General features: G+C 44.9%; 1 protein-coding gene across 1 annotated transcript in view; it reads left to right on the top strand.

Annotated features, from left to right (window-relative positions):
* Window positions 1-16,472, top strand: part of LOC117242289 (homeobox protein abdominal-B) — a 75,466-nt gene that overhangs the window by 20,626 nt on the left and 38,368 nt on the right. Inside the window, exon 3 of the mRNA XM_033508827.1 lies at window positions 1,605-1,670. Coding sequence (XP_033364718.1) covers window positions 1,605-1,670 — 66 coding nt within the window. The remainder of the gene's footprint in view (window positions 1-1,604; window positions 1,671-16,472) is intronic.

Here is a 16,472-nt window from a genome sequence, read left to right as displayed (position 1 = left end):
CGAGACGCCAGCTATCTAAAATTTCTTGCGCCGCTCGATCGAGTTGGAACAACATTTTGAAGAAACCACGATTAAGGGGAATTAAGACAACGACTATGTTACCTCAGCCTCGTTAGCTTTACGCCAACTTTCTCCTCGAAGCATCGATATACGGCAGCAAGTAAAGATAAAAATGCAGAATGGCAGTTCGTCGACTTGAAATTACTTCTGTCTCCGTGCAAAGTAATTTCTTAATAAAGTTTACGAGAATTTTTCTGATAGCAACTCGCTGTTCTCAAAGTACGTAAAGAAGAAAGTAATCTACTCTTCTGAAATGCATAAAAAATTAAGCGATTGATTTACTTTACGTTTATTCCGTGATTAATCACGTACGAATAAATACAATCCGTCGTTTACGGTTACGCGAAACGTGCCCCGTTTATTTCTTCGATTACGATCAATTCTCCGTCGCTATTTTTTCTTTTTTTCTTCTCTTTTAACGTAACAATCTGTACTAGTTCGAGGTGAATTATTCGCTGTCTATTTTCGCTCCGATTCAAAGGGCCTTCGTTATTTTCTTGATTTATCGCTCGAGAACGTCCGTTTCTGGTTCAAGGCTCGGAATAGACCGTGGTCCGTCGTAATCGTAGTCGCGATCGGCGAGCAGCCAGACAGCATCGCGCGGCCGCTCGTTGATAACATTACGGCAGAAGTTAACTTCGACGTTGGCCGGTTACATCGCAGTCGCTCGTGAAAATGTTTGCGTACGTTTGCCGAACCACGGTTTACGATGTGTCGTCGCTCATCGCGTAACGCCCGTTAGCTCGGTATCGCTAATAAACCCGCTTAACTGAACGCGAATATGTCGCGTTATCGAGGAAACATTATGTCCGCGTTAACAGCGGCTGCGCAATGTGTCGCTAGTTGCATTAATCTCTTATCGACCCGTCTCTTTCTCGCAAATCTCGTCGGTTTGCACGACCAACTTTGTCTTAACGATTCTTCGTCAACAGCGATGACACGTATTAGTAGTAGAGTTAAGAGAATACAGAGTGACTGCACAAAGTATTATATAGTGATACACCGTCGTATTTGTTGTAGCATTTATACGTACTAATTAATCAGATCCGAGCGTTAGTAAACTTCGTATCGTCTGATATTCTTCAATGGCTATTTTATTATATTCCCTGCTGTTACATCCTGTCGGGTGTAAAATATTCAACTACCGTGCATAATTTATATTCGATAACCCAATCGATCGAATAATTCCAGGTTCAACGGATGATTCCAAATTTATCGAAGAATCGAAGCTTGGACTTTGTTACGAATACGTTTGCGTTGAATTTTTGTTAAAAATTCGTATCACAAGCGTTGCATGGCTTGATAATTACGTATAGGGTTATGGTTACAGTGGATGCGTATTTTAGCCAACCGTCGTTTCGAATCCGAACACCCAAATGCGTATATCAAAAATCTGTACATCGAATCTTGTTCCGGCGTATTCTTCGGGACCGCGGGTTCGTCGCAATTTGCACGCGCTGTAACCGTAGCCTTGAATAAGGAATTAAGAAAAATGTTCATTAAAGCGGTGAAAAATCTAATTGTTGGTCACTTGTGCGGCGCAGGTTTCCCCATGTGGCGAAGAAGAGTTATCGCTGTTCGTTCACCGCCTCACCTACGGCCCATCAAAGGTGAGTGTGTACAATAAAGAATAATTTATAACTGGTGCGCGGAACGCGGCAGAGAAGAAGCATACTTAATTGCAACGGAGCCAGTCGAATACGAATCGCGCGTCTGGTTTAACGCCAACGAGCGAAAAACGCATCTCTCTTGGAAGCACGAAGCAGATCGCCGTTTCACGAATAAATTGCGAGTATTCTTTGATTATAAAACGAATGTCGATCGAAATCTCGAATCACGCTGATCACGCACGGCGAATTCTGTTATCTGTCGCGGACGGTTCGCGCGTTTCGTCGTGCGTCGTTCGTTAAACGCAAATTTGTCGACGTTGTTCGTCGTAAATCTGTTTCGACGTAAACGCACTGCTTGGTCGACTCGTGCATTACGTCGTCCGGCATGATTAATACGCGTATCGTAAAATTCTAGCGGCGTGCTCGCGCGACGACAGCGTTCGAGGCTGCCTCTGTTTCGCCTCTTCCGACGGTCTAGAATCTCGCCAAGAGCGAATAGATGCGCGGGATTAACCCGGCTGAGCGTAATTTACTGCTCGAGCTTTCCTCGTCCAACTGGCGCGCTATTGGAAAAGAATTGCAATCGCAAGCGTATGTTTATAGTGGGTAAATTGTTGGAATATCGATGGAGGATCGAAACGATTTTCCGGAAGAACGAATGGCTCGCGCTCGGAAGTCTTAGACAGCGGTAACTTCGGCGCATTAAACGCGAAGGCTATTTTCTGGTGCACTGGTTAACTAGATTTTGTACCTCGCGAGTAAAACCGGCAAAATGTTTGGAAAGTATCGTATCGTGCGCAATTTACTGGAACACGCATCCGGCGAAAGTTACGAACACGTAGGACGCGAGGCTCCGCTAAATCGACGCTTCCCGGTGATTATAGTAATCTAGGAAATCTAGGAAGACGCAAACTTGCGTGCAACGAAGCTCCTTCGAGTCGATCTTCCACCGAATCCTACTTTTCTAACGTTGGAAAAATTCTTTCGAGCGATCGTCCGACGCTGAAAACCTCTTCTCGATTGAAACGAAAATGAAATTGAGCGTTGAAACGTTCGAAGAAATTTACACCGCGGTTTAAGAAGCTAATTAATTGGATTAAAGTTCTAGATTTCATCGATAAAGAATTCGTAATCGTAAGAAGGCTTTTCATGTTTGCCGTCGTTATTTTCTTATCGAGTAAAAAGATATATAAATGTTGTATCAAGTTTGGGCAGATGCGAGAATACGCTCGTAGGGTAAATTTGGGAGAGACGCCACGGGCAAAAAGTCGACACACTTGTAATATCTCGCGATGAGAGAAAGAGTATCGTATATATTGCTTCTTGTTACAACCCTGCATGTGTGCCTGGGAAAACAAGTTAGTGGCTGCTCGGCTGTCGTTGCACGTGTCGTCTGTGGAAGATTAAAGCAACGACTGTACGAAAAATTACGTTAAAATTTTACGTTAATGCTTATAAGCGCAATGGAAACAGGATAAAGTACGCGCCTATCTACTTTATACTACGTTTAACGTGCTTTCTAATTAATTAGTAAGCGCAGAATAGAATTTAAGAAAGAGAAATTAGTATGTATGGCGTCTCTCCTACAAGACGCGGAGAACACGCCACTCTACTAACGTGTCATTTTTCAATATTTTGCTCGATTTTGCGCAAGGAAAGCATAGGAACTCTTTCTGCTTTTCGTAGTATACGAGTGTGTTTTGGCCAAAAACGATGGCGTCTCTCGTGAATCTATGCTAAACACAATCGACGTCCTATTCGCGATATTCACGGTTTTGGTAAAACGTCGCGGCGTTCCTGTTATCGTTTCCCAGCGGTTCGCGTTTATTAAAGTCGCATTTTACTAGCCGTAACTAACGACGGATATTAACAGAATTTTCACACGTAGCTCTTTCGATGCCGCCGTGACATTTACGCGGCCTCCGCTTCTAACTGTTAATTCGTCTAATACATGCACAGCCTTCTCTCACTTTCTTCGTTTCGTTCTTTTATCTTTCAAAGAGGTTTCCAGTTTACGTTCTCGGCGTCACGAAGTAATCTTCAAATTTCGTCACGCGTTCGCGTCGGATAATTTCGAATTTTCGATCGAGCGATGAATATTCACAGATACGATTTAATTTAAAGTCAAAGTTACTTAAAAGCGTTGCTCGATCGTTGGCTGAAAAAAATGGATTGCGTTTTTGCGGCAAGAATATAAAAAAAAAAAAAACGAGGGAAAGGCGTACAGGCGGTTCGTTTTTAAACATTTAGACAGATTCGAAGGAGGACTCTTCCCCTCCGAGGTCGAAGGAGTGGAACAAACAGGTCCGCGAAATTGAACACATGTGTCTACCCGTAAATTTGCAGGGACACACCTTCAAGGGTTTAGGGCTTCGAATAAGGGCTGCTGGAATATGGTATTAGTCAGTGCGTTATATTCTCCGGCGGCGTCAGGTTGTGTCACGCGTGGCGGGATTTCGTGCTTCTACGTGTGTGTCTGCTCGTACTCGAGAATTTGGATTTCTATCTGTGGCAATGCGATCGAACGAACTCCCGTGACGTTCTCAAATCGTACATCTTCGCTTGAAGATACAACGAGCGAGCTAACGATGTCCAACAATGGGAAACGCGACTGCGAAGGTAAAAAGAACGTTATGTATTTATCGTTGATCAAGAAAAATCGGTAACGATGATCTCGATCTCGTACGACTAAAGTCTTTTTACGACTCTCGTCCCATTTGTTATTCGACCTCTTCTCGCGGAAATCTCGGCCATAAACGTGCGTTTAAGCAAAGTAAATTATACATCAGGCACAATCTGATAATTTGAAATTGAAACGAACAAAGTTAAGAGTTGAAACTATATTACGTGCAACGTTTCGCAAACTGGAACGCATACACTAGCTACAAAAAGTATTTTCACTCTTTCACCGTATTCGCTATATTATTTACGTCCTGATTAATTACAGCTAGCCGTATTAGATTCTATATTGTTCAGCGTTATGTACATAATTTTACTACCAGGACTCGATACCGCGAAAATGATAAAAGATGAAAAAATGAAGGTACGTGCAAATACTTTCTGCAACCACCGTCGATCTATTTTTTCAAACTCACTCGAGATCGCTGTACGAAACGGCGAACGCGGAAAAGAACGTCGATACCATGGATAAACATTTGTTTATCCTTAAATCATCGCAACCTGCGTGTACGTGGTAATATCATCGAGGTAGTTGGAAAGTATCGTGATAAGCTGACGTGGTTTATTTATAGCCAGTCGTATCTTCTTCCCTTGATGCCAGATTCATTAAATTAATCCGAGGCCCTCCGGCGCTATGACGCATCGTCGTATTATCCGCGTCACAAAAGCACGCGCGTCTTAAAGAATCCTGCGAGTTACTCGCGTCGCAAGGAAATTGTTTCCCATAAATGCATCGTTATCCATCGTTGTCGACAGTGCAATTATCCAGACTCGTCCGAGATGGAGTAGATAACGCCGAGTTAATAACAATAAAGAAGGAAAGATTCACGCAATCTGCATGTTTATTCCGAAGCTGGATTCCAGGTTCGTGGACTCGGATGGATCGCGATGCGATTGCAAAACTACTGATTTGTTGCATGCGTTGCATCGTAAAACCGAGCAGAAAAAATCCACTGGCCGCTGCCTTGCGATATTTACGAGCTAACGCGCGCGCGATTGTATAAAATCCCGGTTTCGCGTACGCTGCAAATTACATTTTTTTTTCTTTTTCGACTCGCCGACGGAATACCGTGTATCGTCTGGCTTTCGGAGAACTGCTACCGCAATCCTTCTTTCTTGTCTGCTGCTTCGAGTTTTCAGTATTTTTTTAAATGCAAGGTTAGAAAGGTAACTGGGCTCGTATGCTTATATAGCGCTTGTAAGCTGTACGACATTAAGACTCAACGTGGAACACTGAGAATTCTCGTATTCCTGTTATCTTTGTTACACGCGCTGCGAAATATTTCAGGGGTCTTCTTTATTCTTACGTAGCGTGATACGTTTGTACGAGCGACTTTGGGCATTGTCTATATTTACTTATAATTTATTTGATGATATATTTGAAATATATTCGACGGGTTGCAACAGCCAGCTCTCGTTACCGTTTTATCGATCCTCTGCACGATTCCACCGCACTTATCTCTTATAATACACGAGTATCAAGCATTTTATTAAATTCGTAATGAATCGAAAGACGAAGATACGTACCTACCAATTAATCTCAAATCTCTTATCTCCTCCTTGATCTTCATAATCTCGCACGCTTTGTTCGCGAATTAAAAATTAACAGCGTCGTTTATCGTCCAGTTGGTGTAACATTCTGCCGTCCGAAGCTTAGCAAATAGGTTTGCTCGTTATCGGCACAGATTTCCACGGCTCGCGAGCAGAGGAAATCGGAAGGAGAGCCGAGTTACGTGGCATGGCATCGACAGGATTTGCAGGTTTTCGCGTGCGTACACGCATAAGGAAAAGAAGAGAGAATGTCAAGAATCGCCAAGCGTTATTTACGGTCGCGTGCGCGTGCGAGAGACGTTCGTTTTATAAGGCGATAAAGACGAAACTCGAGGTGCGTTGTCGCCGCGTGAGAAAAGGATATATCTATATAACGTCGTTGAAAGTAGTCTGGAACGTGCGAGCTCTCGATGGTTGCTCTTAAGGTGGGATTTCTTATTAATAGACTGCGAATGCGTTTATACGAATTCATAGTTTTATGACCGTAATTGAGAAAAATGAAATCCGAGCAGAGATTCGTTTCACCTACTCGGTATTAATTTGGAATATGTTATACGAAGACTATAAGGAGGAAAAACACAATAAACAATTTTAATATCCAATATGATCGTACTAACGAATTCTATCAAAATTGTCGTTTTATTTGATTTCGGAATTGAATTTTTATTTCTTCCATCCAGTTACATATTTGAGAGACGATTGGAATATTCTTCGAAGTTTCGCTTGAATTCGAGCAAATTGAATTAATCCGATCGCAGCTTTATTCCACCTTTGGAAGTCCTTCCGTTTGTTCGCGACCCGTACTCGCGCGATACGTACGCTAACAGCGCATTCATCGCGGGTATTCGAGCGTGTCTCCGCGACGGTCGTCGCCACGGTCTCGCGCTGTCCCACGAGACGGCTATCATAAAGCCATTAACTTTATTATACCGAGTCATTAACTTAAATATTACGACTCACGTGTCGCGGAGTTTCGGCCCAGCTGATTTATCGCAGCAAGGATCTCGTGACGTAACGGAACGGCGCGGGCTCTCTCCGATCGAGTAAAACGTTCACCTGGAGCGAAACGTTCTTCGCGGATGGAAAGGAATCTCGATGAAACAAGGAGACCAGCGTGTCAGGGAAACTCGCAATACGTGTCCAAATGTGATTATTTCTTTTTCGAACGGCGTCACACTTTATGTCCGTGGCTTGTTTCGTTTCGTTGCTTCGAACGATTCTTTTTGTTATATAAAATGGTTTGACATTATGAGCGGAATTTAATCGAAGGATTTATTTTACTTAATGTTTATAGTCTTCGGCTCGTTTATCGTTGATTAATGGTGTCTTTCTAACTGCACGTTCCACCATCCAGTGTTCTATTCAGACCACCATATTATACTTAGCCTAAGTGGTTCTGTGACTGGTCGTTTATTCTATAAATCTCAACCCTCGTCGTGATTCGATCTTCCTTCGTATCGTCCTCTGCATGAATAACATCGTTTTACGATACATTTTGCTCATGTTTTTCCATCGTACCTATTACCAGCCAACTTGCCATTAAACGAGATTAAGTCTTCTGATCCAGTGTCGTCCCTTGAACTTTTTCTTGCCACGTTCGTTCGATTGCTCACGGCAATTCCATTCTGTCGTCGTTCCGAATCTTTCTGCTTGTTCGTTGCGATACGTTCGTCGCTCGGAGTAAAAGATCGAGCATAGTTTTCTTCGATGAGAGGCAAGGAACCGTGCGCAAAGTAGGTACAGCGTGGCCACGTTTCACAAAAACGATATATCAAAGGAGAAACGAAGCGAAATGGACGATGGTGGTCGGAGAGAGCCGTGGAATCGGACGAAGGTCATGGCGAGGGTCGAGAAGGAAGGACTAACGGAAAGGGTTCGGACCTGGCGCAGCCAGATTTTATATGAGTTTCGGGATTTGAAATGAGGATTTACGGGCGAGTGAGGAACATTGTTTCAAATAAGATGTCTCGACCTGTGCGGCGTCTATTCGCCACGGAGGTAGCTCGCAGCTCGAGCGGAAAGGATGGCTTCCAAAAGTAAAGGAGGATACGACGAGAAGTTGCGAGGAAACAAGAGTCGGAGGAAGGAAGGCGAGAGTTAACAAAGCGTAATGAAACGTTGCTAAAGGATTGGAGAGGAGGGAATAAGCGCGCCGGTGAGATTGAGACAGTCGAAGCCACCAAGGACGAGGGAAGACTTGGAAGCAGGGAGAAAAAGAAGGCGAAGGAAATGAACAGGAAGAAGAACGGAGGAGAATATCGCGATGGTTTTGCTCGTCCGAAGGATTCTTTTTCGATTCGTGGTTATGCGGCCTCATAAACGTATGATAGAGATTAAAGACGAAATAAGACCGAGAAAAGAGCTTGCTCGGCCGAAAGAAGCGAGGATGGAGGAGGAACGAGAGGGAAGAGGCAGACGAGGAGTTCGACTCGTTTACCACGAGCAAGGGAGAATACGGCTCGAGAGTAGAATCTGGAGGGGATTCCGAGAGGGAGAAAGAAGAAAAAATGGTGGTGCAGGGTAGAGGGAGAGAAAGAGAGAGAGAGAGAGAGAGATCTAGGGGCAGAACACGCTGGTGAGAACGAAAAGAGACGAGGGAATGGAAGAGCAGAGTAAACCGACAGAGTAAGCTTCTCGGTAGGAGGGTTCTACTTCGATTCACGACTGTGTGAGCCTATAAGTATGTAAATGGGGAATATTATTTCGATGCGTGTGAGTGCTCTCCAAGTTCAGGCACGAAAGAACACGGTCTGCCAGGGAAAGAGAGGAAGAGAGATCGGCCGATTGCACGCGCATGCGCCTCAACATCTTTATGAACTCGTTATTATAGCAAGCAGCGGATAATCAAAGAGCGGTTCCTACGCACGGTCGCTGCTCGTTGTTACAGGCATCTTCTCGTTTCTTCGTCCCTGTTTCTTTTTTTTTCTCCGTCCTATCTATCGGATTCTTCCTTACTTCAACAGCGAACTCAGTTACATATCGTAGGCATTTCTAATTTTCAGGCTCTTTCATCGTGAAACCGTAAATAAATATAGCTCGGAATCTGTCGGTTTCGAACTACGTAGATGAATATTCACCGTAGGCTTCTGACGCCAGTGCGATCCAATCGCCAACTTAAATTCTGTAGTCCGAGTGAAGAGCTGGCGCGTTCAAGAAACTCCGAAACTCTTGTCTTGCATTTAGCAGCAAGATGGCGAACGAACATTAAGGGGGCCCTTAACGAGGAAAGTTTTCATTACGCGAACCGTTTGAAATTAAGACGATCCGCCTTGTTTCGCCGTAGTTTCTTACCTTGCTTCTCCCCTCTGCTCCCCTCGGTTTGCTACCTTTCGCCCTGTCGACCACCCACCCCTCCACCCCTTCGTTTCCACATAGCACGTCTCGCAAGGCAACGTGGTCGTCGGTTGATGCTTCTGCGGCGGCGTTCGTGGAAGCGGTCGCCATGTTCCCGCGCGAGGTCGCGCGATGGTAGGGTGGTGGATGCTGAGGGAATTCCATTTCAAAGCAAAAAGGTCCCACGCGGGGGAACGTGCGACCAGCGTTGTTGGTATTCCGTATGCCGTGTATTCGAAATACCATGGGGTGTCGTTGCTACGTACACGCCAGCACCCCGCCACGTCGGCCATGCATTTTTCAAGCGAACGTCGCCCACTTCGTTTCCCATCAGATACAAACCGCCTCTGGACAGATACGATCTTATTAAGGGGAGAATTTCTAGCTGCGAACGGTCGACACCAGTTCCGAACTTAAAATAAATATTTTCATTCATCGAAATGCAGGCTTGAACGAAGACGCGAGATACTGTTTGTGGAAGAATACTCTCGTTTTTAAAGCAGGGTGAGCCCGTTTCGAAGATCTTTCGAGGAAAAGTCATTTCTCGAGTTGTCTGCTCTATTCTTGCTCGTATAGACCGACGAATATTAAACAAATCACTGCTCTGCTATTTGTTATTCTACCGTTACCCTTCAACCCACTTTCGATCTATTCCTACCGCCGTCTTATCTACGACTTTACGGTCATCCCTTGGACGACGATGGTGGTATCCATTTATCGAGTGGAGGCTTAGCGAGTTGCAGTTAAATAGCGCTAAAAAAAAAAAAACGAGCAGCTGCGCTTAAACAACAACGTTTCCTCGAAGCGGTACAATCTCCAGCCGAGCGAACGCATTTTAAAGTCAGCTTGCAGGCTTTCTTCCCTTCGAGACGGTTAGGAAACGACGTGGATAGTCCGTAGCGTTGCTCCGACGGCGCGTTCCGGGGGTGACGGTGGAACGGGGGTTGCAGCTCTCTATTGATCCGTCGGAAGAACGTTCCCGAGGGGTGGAGCTCCACTGGCCGTAGGGTTGTTTCAGCCCTTCTACGAAAGCAGCCAGCCGATTGGCCGAGCCGGGGGAAACATGGCCGTCGGGTGTACGTACCGGAAACGTGATCTCCTCGCCACGCTCTCGTTCCACCGCTTTCCTTCGGCTTTTCTTCGTCGTTCCTCCTTGTTCGCGCAAGAACCGTGCCCTTAGGCCGCTCTGCCGCGAAACTGGCCGACCGAGCAAACCCCTGCTCGTCCTCTCTTCCCCCTTTCGGGTTTTTGCGAAATTTATTACAGCGATATATTCGCATCCATTAGATAGCTCGGTTCCTACGCCTGCATTCTGCTCACCCTTGCCTCCCGTTTTCTTTCTACCTCGCCTTTTTTTCGCCTGTCTTCTTCTTCTTTTTCTTCTTCTTCTTCTGTCTCCACTCGTGTAATCAATTACCCTCTCGTGGATTCGGATCGTGCGGTTTTTGTACCAGCTACGTGCGTTCGATGTTCTCCTCGAGACGAGTGGTATTCTAACTTGATTCGCCGAGGACGCGAGAGAAAAAATTCGCAAGTTGTAATACGATGTTTGTCTGCCATAAGAATTTGTCATATATTGTTAGGATATGAAATACGGGCGATTAAAGTCCAGGCGCTCGCAGTTGTGAATGTAACACTTTCTTACGTGACCTGAGCGTATTTTTCTTTCGCGTATCCTTCTGTCTAGCTGCAAACATTCTCTTCAAACAAAAGCGTCATACCGTCATAAGGATAGAGCACGAGGCATTGTAATGATTATCATAATAATACGAGTATTGATTTATTTCAGGAAGATATATCGTTTATTTTATCAAGTTTCTTTGCTAGGGTTGTTCGAATTATTTTTTTATTTCTGATACCTTTGCCTCCAAGTATTAGATATTGTCTTATTTGCTCGTTGTTACGTGAAAGATGAACGGTGTGTCGCAGTATGTAACGAACTTGATTATTCCGTGTAAAATTGAACGTCGAAGTTCAAGATTATCGATCTGATACCGTCTGATCGAAGGACTTTCATCGATCGAACCTTCGCAGTTGGCGAATTCGTTGTCGGACGAAGCATCGAACGAAAGTTCTGTGGTTGTTAACAAGCGACTGATCCGACCCGGTGAATCGTCCGCATAATTTCTGGCGGTTAAGCGTGTCCGCGGCACGGCAGGCACGCCATGCAATCGGAACTAATGGCGAAAGCATTAGCGACGAATTGTCAGAGATATACACAGACGATATAACGTTGAGAGACCATAAACTGGTCGTAGAGTCTTCTCGTTGCGTACTTACGTACGTGTGCACGAGTGTCGTTCGTACAACGGTTTCGTGCACACAGCTGTGTCCGTGCATGTCGAATATTCGTGAACACCTGTGCACGCGTCTTATCTACTTTACAAGTTGTCACGGATTACATCGTCGTGAAGGTGTTTAACGCTTTCCCTGCGAATAACGCGTAATTTAGGATGCGACGTGCCGTTCGTTGTCTCGACACAATTAAACGCTACGTTGAAACTCTGGAAACGGCGATGAAAGTGCTAGAAAATGTGGATTCTTTTCGAATACGTAATAAAGAATCTAAAAATCGTTGCCTGTAAGCGTACGATAAGAAAGTAAGCGAATATTTTTATTGTATTTAGCGAAACGTACGAAAATTGGTGGCAAAGATCGTGGATAAACAAACAAACGAGACTACTGTCTACAGGCAAAATGTTGCAAGTGTCTGAATGACAAGCGTTTAATTCGCTTTAATTATTCGATGGAATTCAGTCGTCTTGTTTGCCGTCGAGGCAGTAAAAGGGTGAAGGGGTCGAGGATCCTGGAGGTTGCTCAGACAGCAGAAGGAAGGAGAAACTCGGAGGTTGAGATGCTTTAGCCTTTGGGGGCCGCGGTCGATACTGCGTCTCTGCGAGGAAAGCAGTGTTGCCAACTGGCTTGCCTGGAATTTTGCACTTTCTTACCAGGCTACGTTACTCGCCACATCTATCCTTTCTCAAACTGTATAAAAAATGCGTTCGACCAAACGCCAAGATATATTTCGTTAATATGTAATTTTTCCAAATTTTATCCGACAAAAACGCGTATTGCAAAACGTAGATATCCTGTTAACGTTTACCTCCAAAATTACCAGATAGTAGAAAATTAGAGCGCCGTATAAATCATTCGTGACGTTACTACAATAGCGATCGTTCAGGGTCGATTTTAGATAAGCAACGCATTTTATAACGTCTCGAGAGTGGTGTTCGTTCGAGGTCGGCCGCAGAAAAAACCGCATCGTGACAAATCCAAGGCGAAACATGGTTTCGACAAAGGTAAACAATCGTAAGGGTTGAGCTTTTCCCTGTGACGTTTTTTTTTGCATAGAGCCTCCAGACGACGAAAGTGAAAACGCATTAGTCGGGCTTTTACGAGGTGATCGTGGCCCTGTTAGCGTTCAAACGGCCTGTTTCGACCGGGACACAAGAATATGCGGATTATGGCTTTCCGAAATATCCCGGTCGACATTGAGCGAGCTTAGGGCGCGAATGACCCTGCAGCGGGGGTTGTAAAGCGATCCTTTCGTTTCACCCGACGTTGGAAACTTGCATTTCGCAGCCAACAGCGATTATACGATACTTTTGAACGATACGAAGGTTTATAATGGAAGACGATGCGATTGATCGACGAATACAGCGAGCATAAAGCAAACAGAGAAGGGGGACGACGATGTGTTTCCTAAACATTCCGAATATCAGGAAACGAGAGAATCTTACGGTGGGAGCACGTGCTCTAGCTCGTTCACTCTCAATTTCAATGTGTTTTTATTGCGCCTCTTAAATTCACATTTATGAGCTCTTATGTTCTCCCTGTTTCTCTGGTCTGCAACAGCATGCCAGGAGTGGACCGAGTCGCGAACACCGTCTAGCGTATCCTCGTGTACCGAACAGGAATCGGTCGGCGTCGACTTAAACAGCCGATAATTGCTACGAATACCTTCCACGGTAAGCATAAATATCGTAACGCGTTAAGAACAAACCCCTGTCGACCTTTTCCGTGACTTGTAACATCGAATTGACACCTATTGACCATTGATCCATTAAACGGCCATTGATACATCGTCAACGTCCATCTCCAGCTCATTTTCAATTGCCTCGAGCGTGTTGCGCGCACGCAGACACTGTTATTTCCACGTAACGACGAGACTGTTTTCGAAACGTGGTAGACATTTCTAATGTACGTTGAAATATACCGCTTAGTCTAGTTGCATTTTAATTCCGTGCTTTCGGTTGTTTCACATTTTCGAGGAATCTACGTATAACGCGGAACGTTTAACGAGGATAGCTGTTTCGGTATACGAAGAGATTAGCGATGGGTTTCTTGGGTACATGCCCGGTATTCTCGCCAGGTATACCGTGGTTTTACGATTTCCTTCCTAAGGTTGTAAATTTATCAAATCCACAGCCTCGAACTTTGTATTTGAACGGTTGCTTTGACGAACGATGATCAACGATAAATCGTGACTTTACAAACCTGCCGAGTGTCGTTATTTAAACGCGGTGGCCGTCTATTTAAGCCTAACCGTCCACAGATTACACTGCTATAAAATAATAAACATAAAACACGCGGCGGATCGACGTAAAAGCGAGTAGGCCACTTCTCGCGCACAATTAAGCGGTCAATTTTTTATCGTTTTCTGCCGTTTGTTTCTTTTAAACGTGACAAAAAAGAAGGCTGTCTACCCGATTTGCATATACATATCTTTATCGAGTCCCTGAGAGTCTTTAAATAGCACACAGTTTAAATTGTACCAAGCTCGTAACGTATTGAATTATTTATAACAGCGAACGATTGAATTTTACCTTAATCTTTTGAAAGAAAAGAGCGTGTATTGGATTTCTTGTAATCGCCCGATGTTCCACTATCCGTACGAGAGATACAAACGAGATGGATATTGAAATTTAATAGTCGCTATTATAGTCTGACAATCTTTAGGCAAATTTATTCGTTTTGCTAATACGATCGAAGACACGACGCCTGATCGCGATGATTTGTTTCGCTCGCTAAATATCATAACGAGCGGGTATCTTTACGATGCGCGAACATCCGCGATCTAGAAGAATCGCGAAAATTCGTAGAATTGTAAAATGACGACGCTCCTGTTGCAGAGTGGAGAGTATTCACGCTTTATGTTTTCCAAAGTCTGAAGCGGGAATTTTCTCGATAACGACGTTATTCGACGAAAACATTATCGCCATCGTGTTCTCGCTTTTCTTCTTGATAGCGGGAACAGATCCTCGTAGTTAATAATTTCGTTGAATAGAAGCCTTGTCGGAGAGGCGAAGCAGGCGATCGAAAATAAACGAGCGGCCATCATGCGACCGGAGTAGCAGGGAACCTATTAAGATATCGTGGGTTGGACCTGAAATCTCGACACAGCCAGGGCGAGCCAATCGCTGGAATTAACATTAAAATCCGCACGCGGTCCGTGCCAGTGATTCTTTCGAAATTCCTTCTCGCAGAGAGCCCCGTTTCCCTTTTCAACCGTGTTAATTAAAGTATTCGACGTTGTACGCCGCTCTGTGAAGGGCAACACGAATATATTTGACATTTTTATCGTTTGACCGATAGGCTCGATACGAACGAGAAGCGTTCCTGCGTGCTTTCGTCGGAGAGAAACAATTCCTCGAACTTTCCTCGAACGATTTACAAAATTCAGTGTTCCCTTCTTTCACAAATATCGGAGGAGAATGCGAGACCGACGAGGGAAACTCTACTTTACGATCCAACAGGAAAAGATCAAGTTCAATGCAAATCGAAAAATCGAATGCAAATACGAATAATCGACAAAAATTCCAGTAATCGTGAATTCGGGGATGAAAGTTGGATGATCTACAAAATCGAACGTCTCTTTCTCCTAAAATTATTAGAGCGTCGAACAGATAGAACGAATTTTTTTAATTCGAGAGAAGGACTCTCGTTTCCTACCGATCGCTGTATGTTGGCAGCTTTTGCCACCGCTGTAAGGCTATATAAAAAAAATGAAGAATTCGGGGGTGGGAGTTAAGTAACTGACGAAAGCACGCGTAATATGCCACGAATAAGAAGAATACACGTATCCAGGATAAACGCTGACATTCCATGTGCTTTGCGGACCGTTTATGCCCGTTCGAAGCGTTCCGCAAACGGCCTCGGATATTTTTACGAGCAACGCGGAGGCATCGGAGAACGGGTGGCGCGTTCGCGGTCCGATTCGCCACGATACCGATGATGATTACGATGCCCGCGACGATGAAGAAGATGACGATGATGATAGAGATAATGAGCGGTCTCTGGGAGCCGGCATCGCGGCGAGAAAGCGCCAAAGCACCGCCAATTTCGACCGCTAAACGTTTCCGAGAGACAAGCGAGTTCAATCAATGGCGAGAGAGCCTTTGTTTCGCATTTGCGGCCTCCAGGCTGGGTAATAGGCAACGAAATAAAAGCGGCTAGTGACTCAATCAAGCGACGTTCTACGCCGCGACTCGCGCACTGGCCACTCGTTTCCCTTCGCAATTAGTTCGATTCTCCAGATCTTCCGTCCCCGCGATCGTGGAGGTGGATTGGAAGTTTCTCGCTTTCCGAGAAACCCTGGCAAATACGATCTCCATCTTGGTCACTCCTGGTAAAAGGTTAACGAACTCTTGGTAACGTTCAGAAGGTATTGCGATAAGGGTTAATCTTGGAATCCTTAATAAGAACCTTGTTTCGCAGATAAGTAGACGAATAATTTTAATCGTGACCAGAAGTTAATCACCGAAGAAACGCGTGACTGATAAAACGAAATAAAAACTGAGATCGACTATGGGGAAATCGCAGCGATTAATCGTGGCTCGATATTTTCTCTTTGACGTTGACACAGAGAACAGAAACATCAATAACGCGAGAGCCTTGGTAAATAGGATATAAAAGTTTTAGTAAGATTATACGAGAAAGCCAAAGGGAGAAAGGTAGAGAGGGAGAAAGGTGAAGGGCTCGGTTAGTATCGCCAGAAGGGAAAGGAGACGGGCTGGGGGTTAGAGGAGGCCGAGGTGATCTGTCATCGACGGTCGCCGGCATTTTACAAAGTACCTACAAGGCCTGGCCACGTTGGCCGCAGGTGCTACACAGAAGGCAGTCCGCAGGTAGATACGGTGGCTGCCTGATTGGCCTGCTTCGACCGGGTTCCATCCTACGGTTTTGCGACGCTAGCGTGTGCGAGGCAAAGAGAGGCGGTCGTTATTACGTGTCGCTCGC

The sequence above is a fragment of the Bombus vosnesenskii genome, unplaced genomic scaffold, assembly GCF_011952255.1.
Source record: "Bombus vosnesenskii isolate JDL3184/JDL3185 unplaced genomic scaffold, Bvos_JDL3184-5_v1.1 scf7180000016273, whole genome shotgun sequence".
Taxonomy (NCBI): Eukaryota; Metazoa; Arthropoda; class Insecta; order Hymenoptera; family Apidae; genus Bombus; species Bombus vosnesenskii.
Note: the sequence above shows the minus strand (reverse complement) of the source record. Positions and strands in the feature narration are given on the sequence as shown.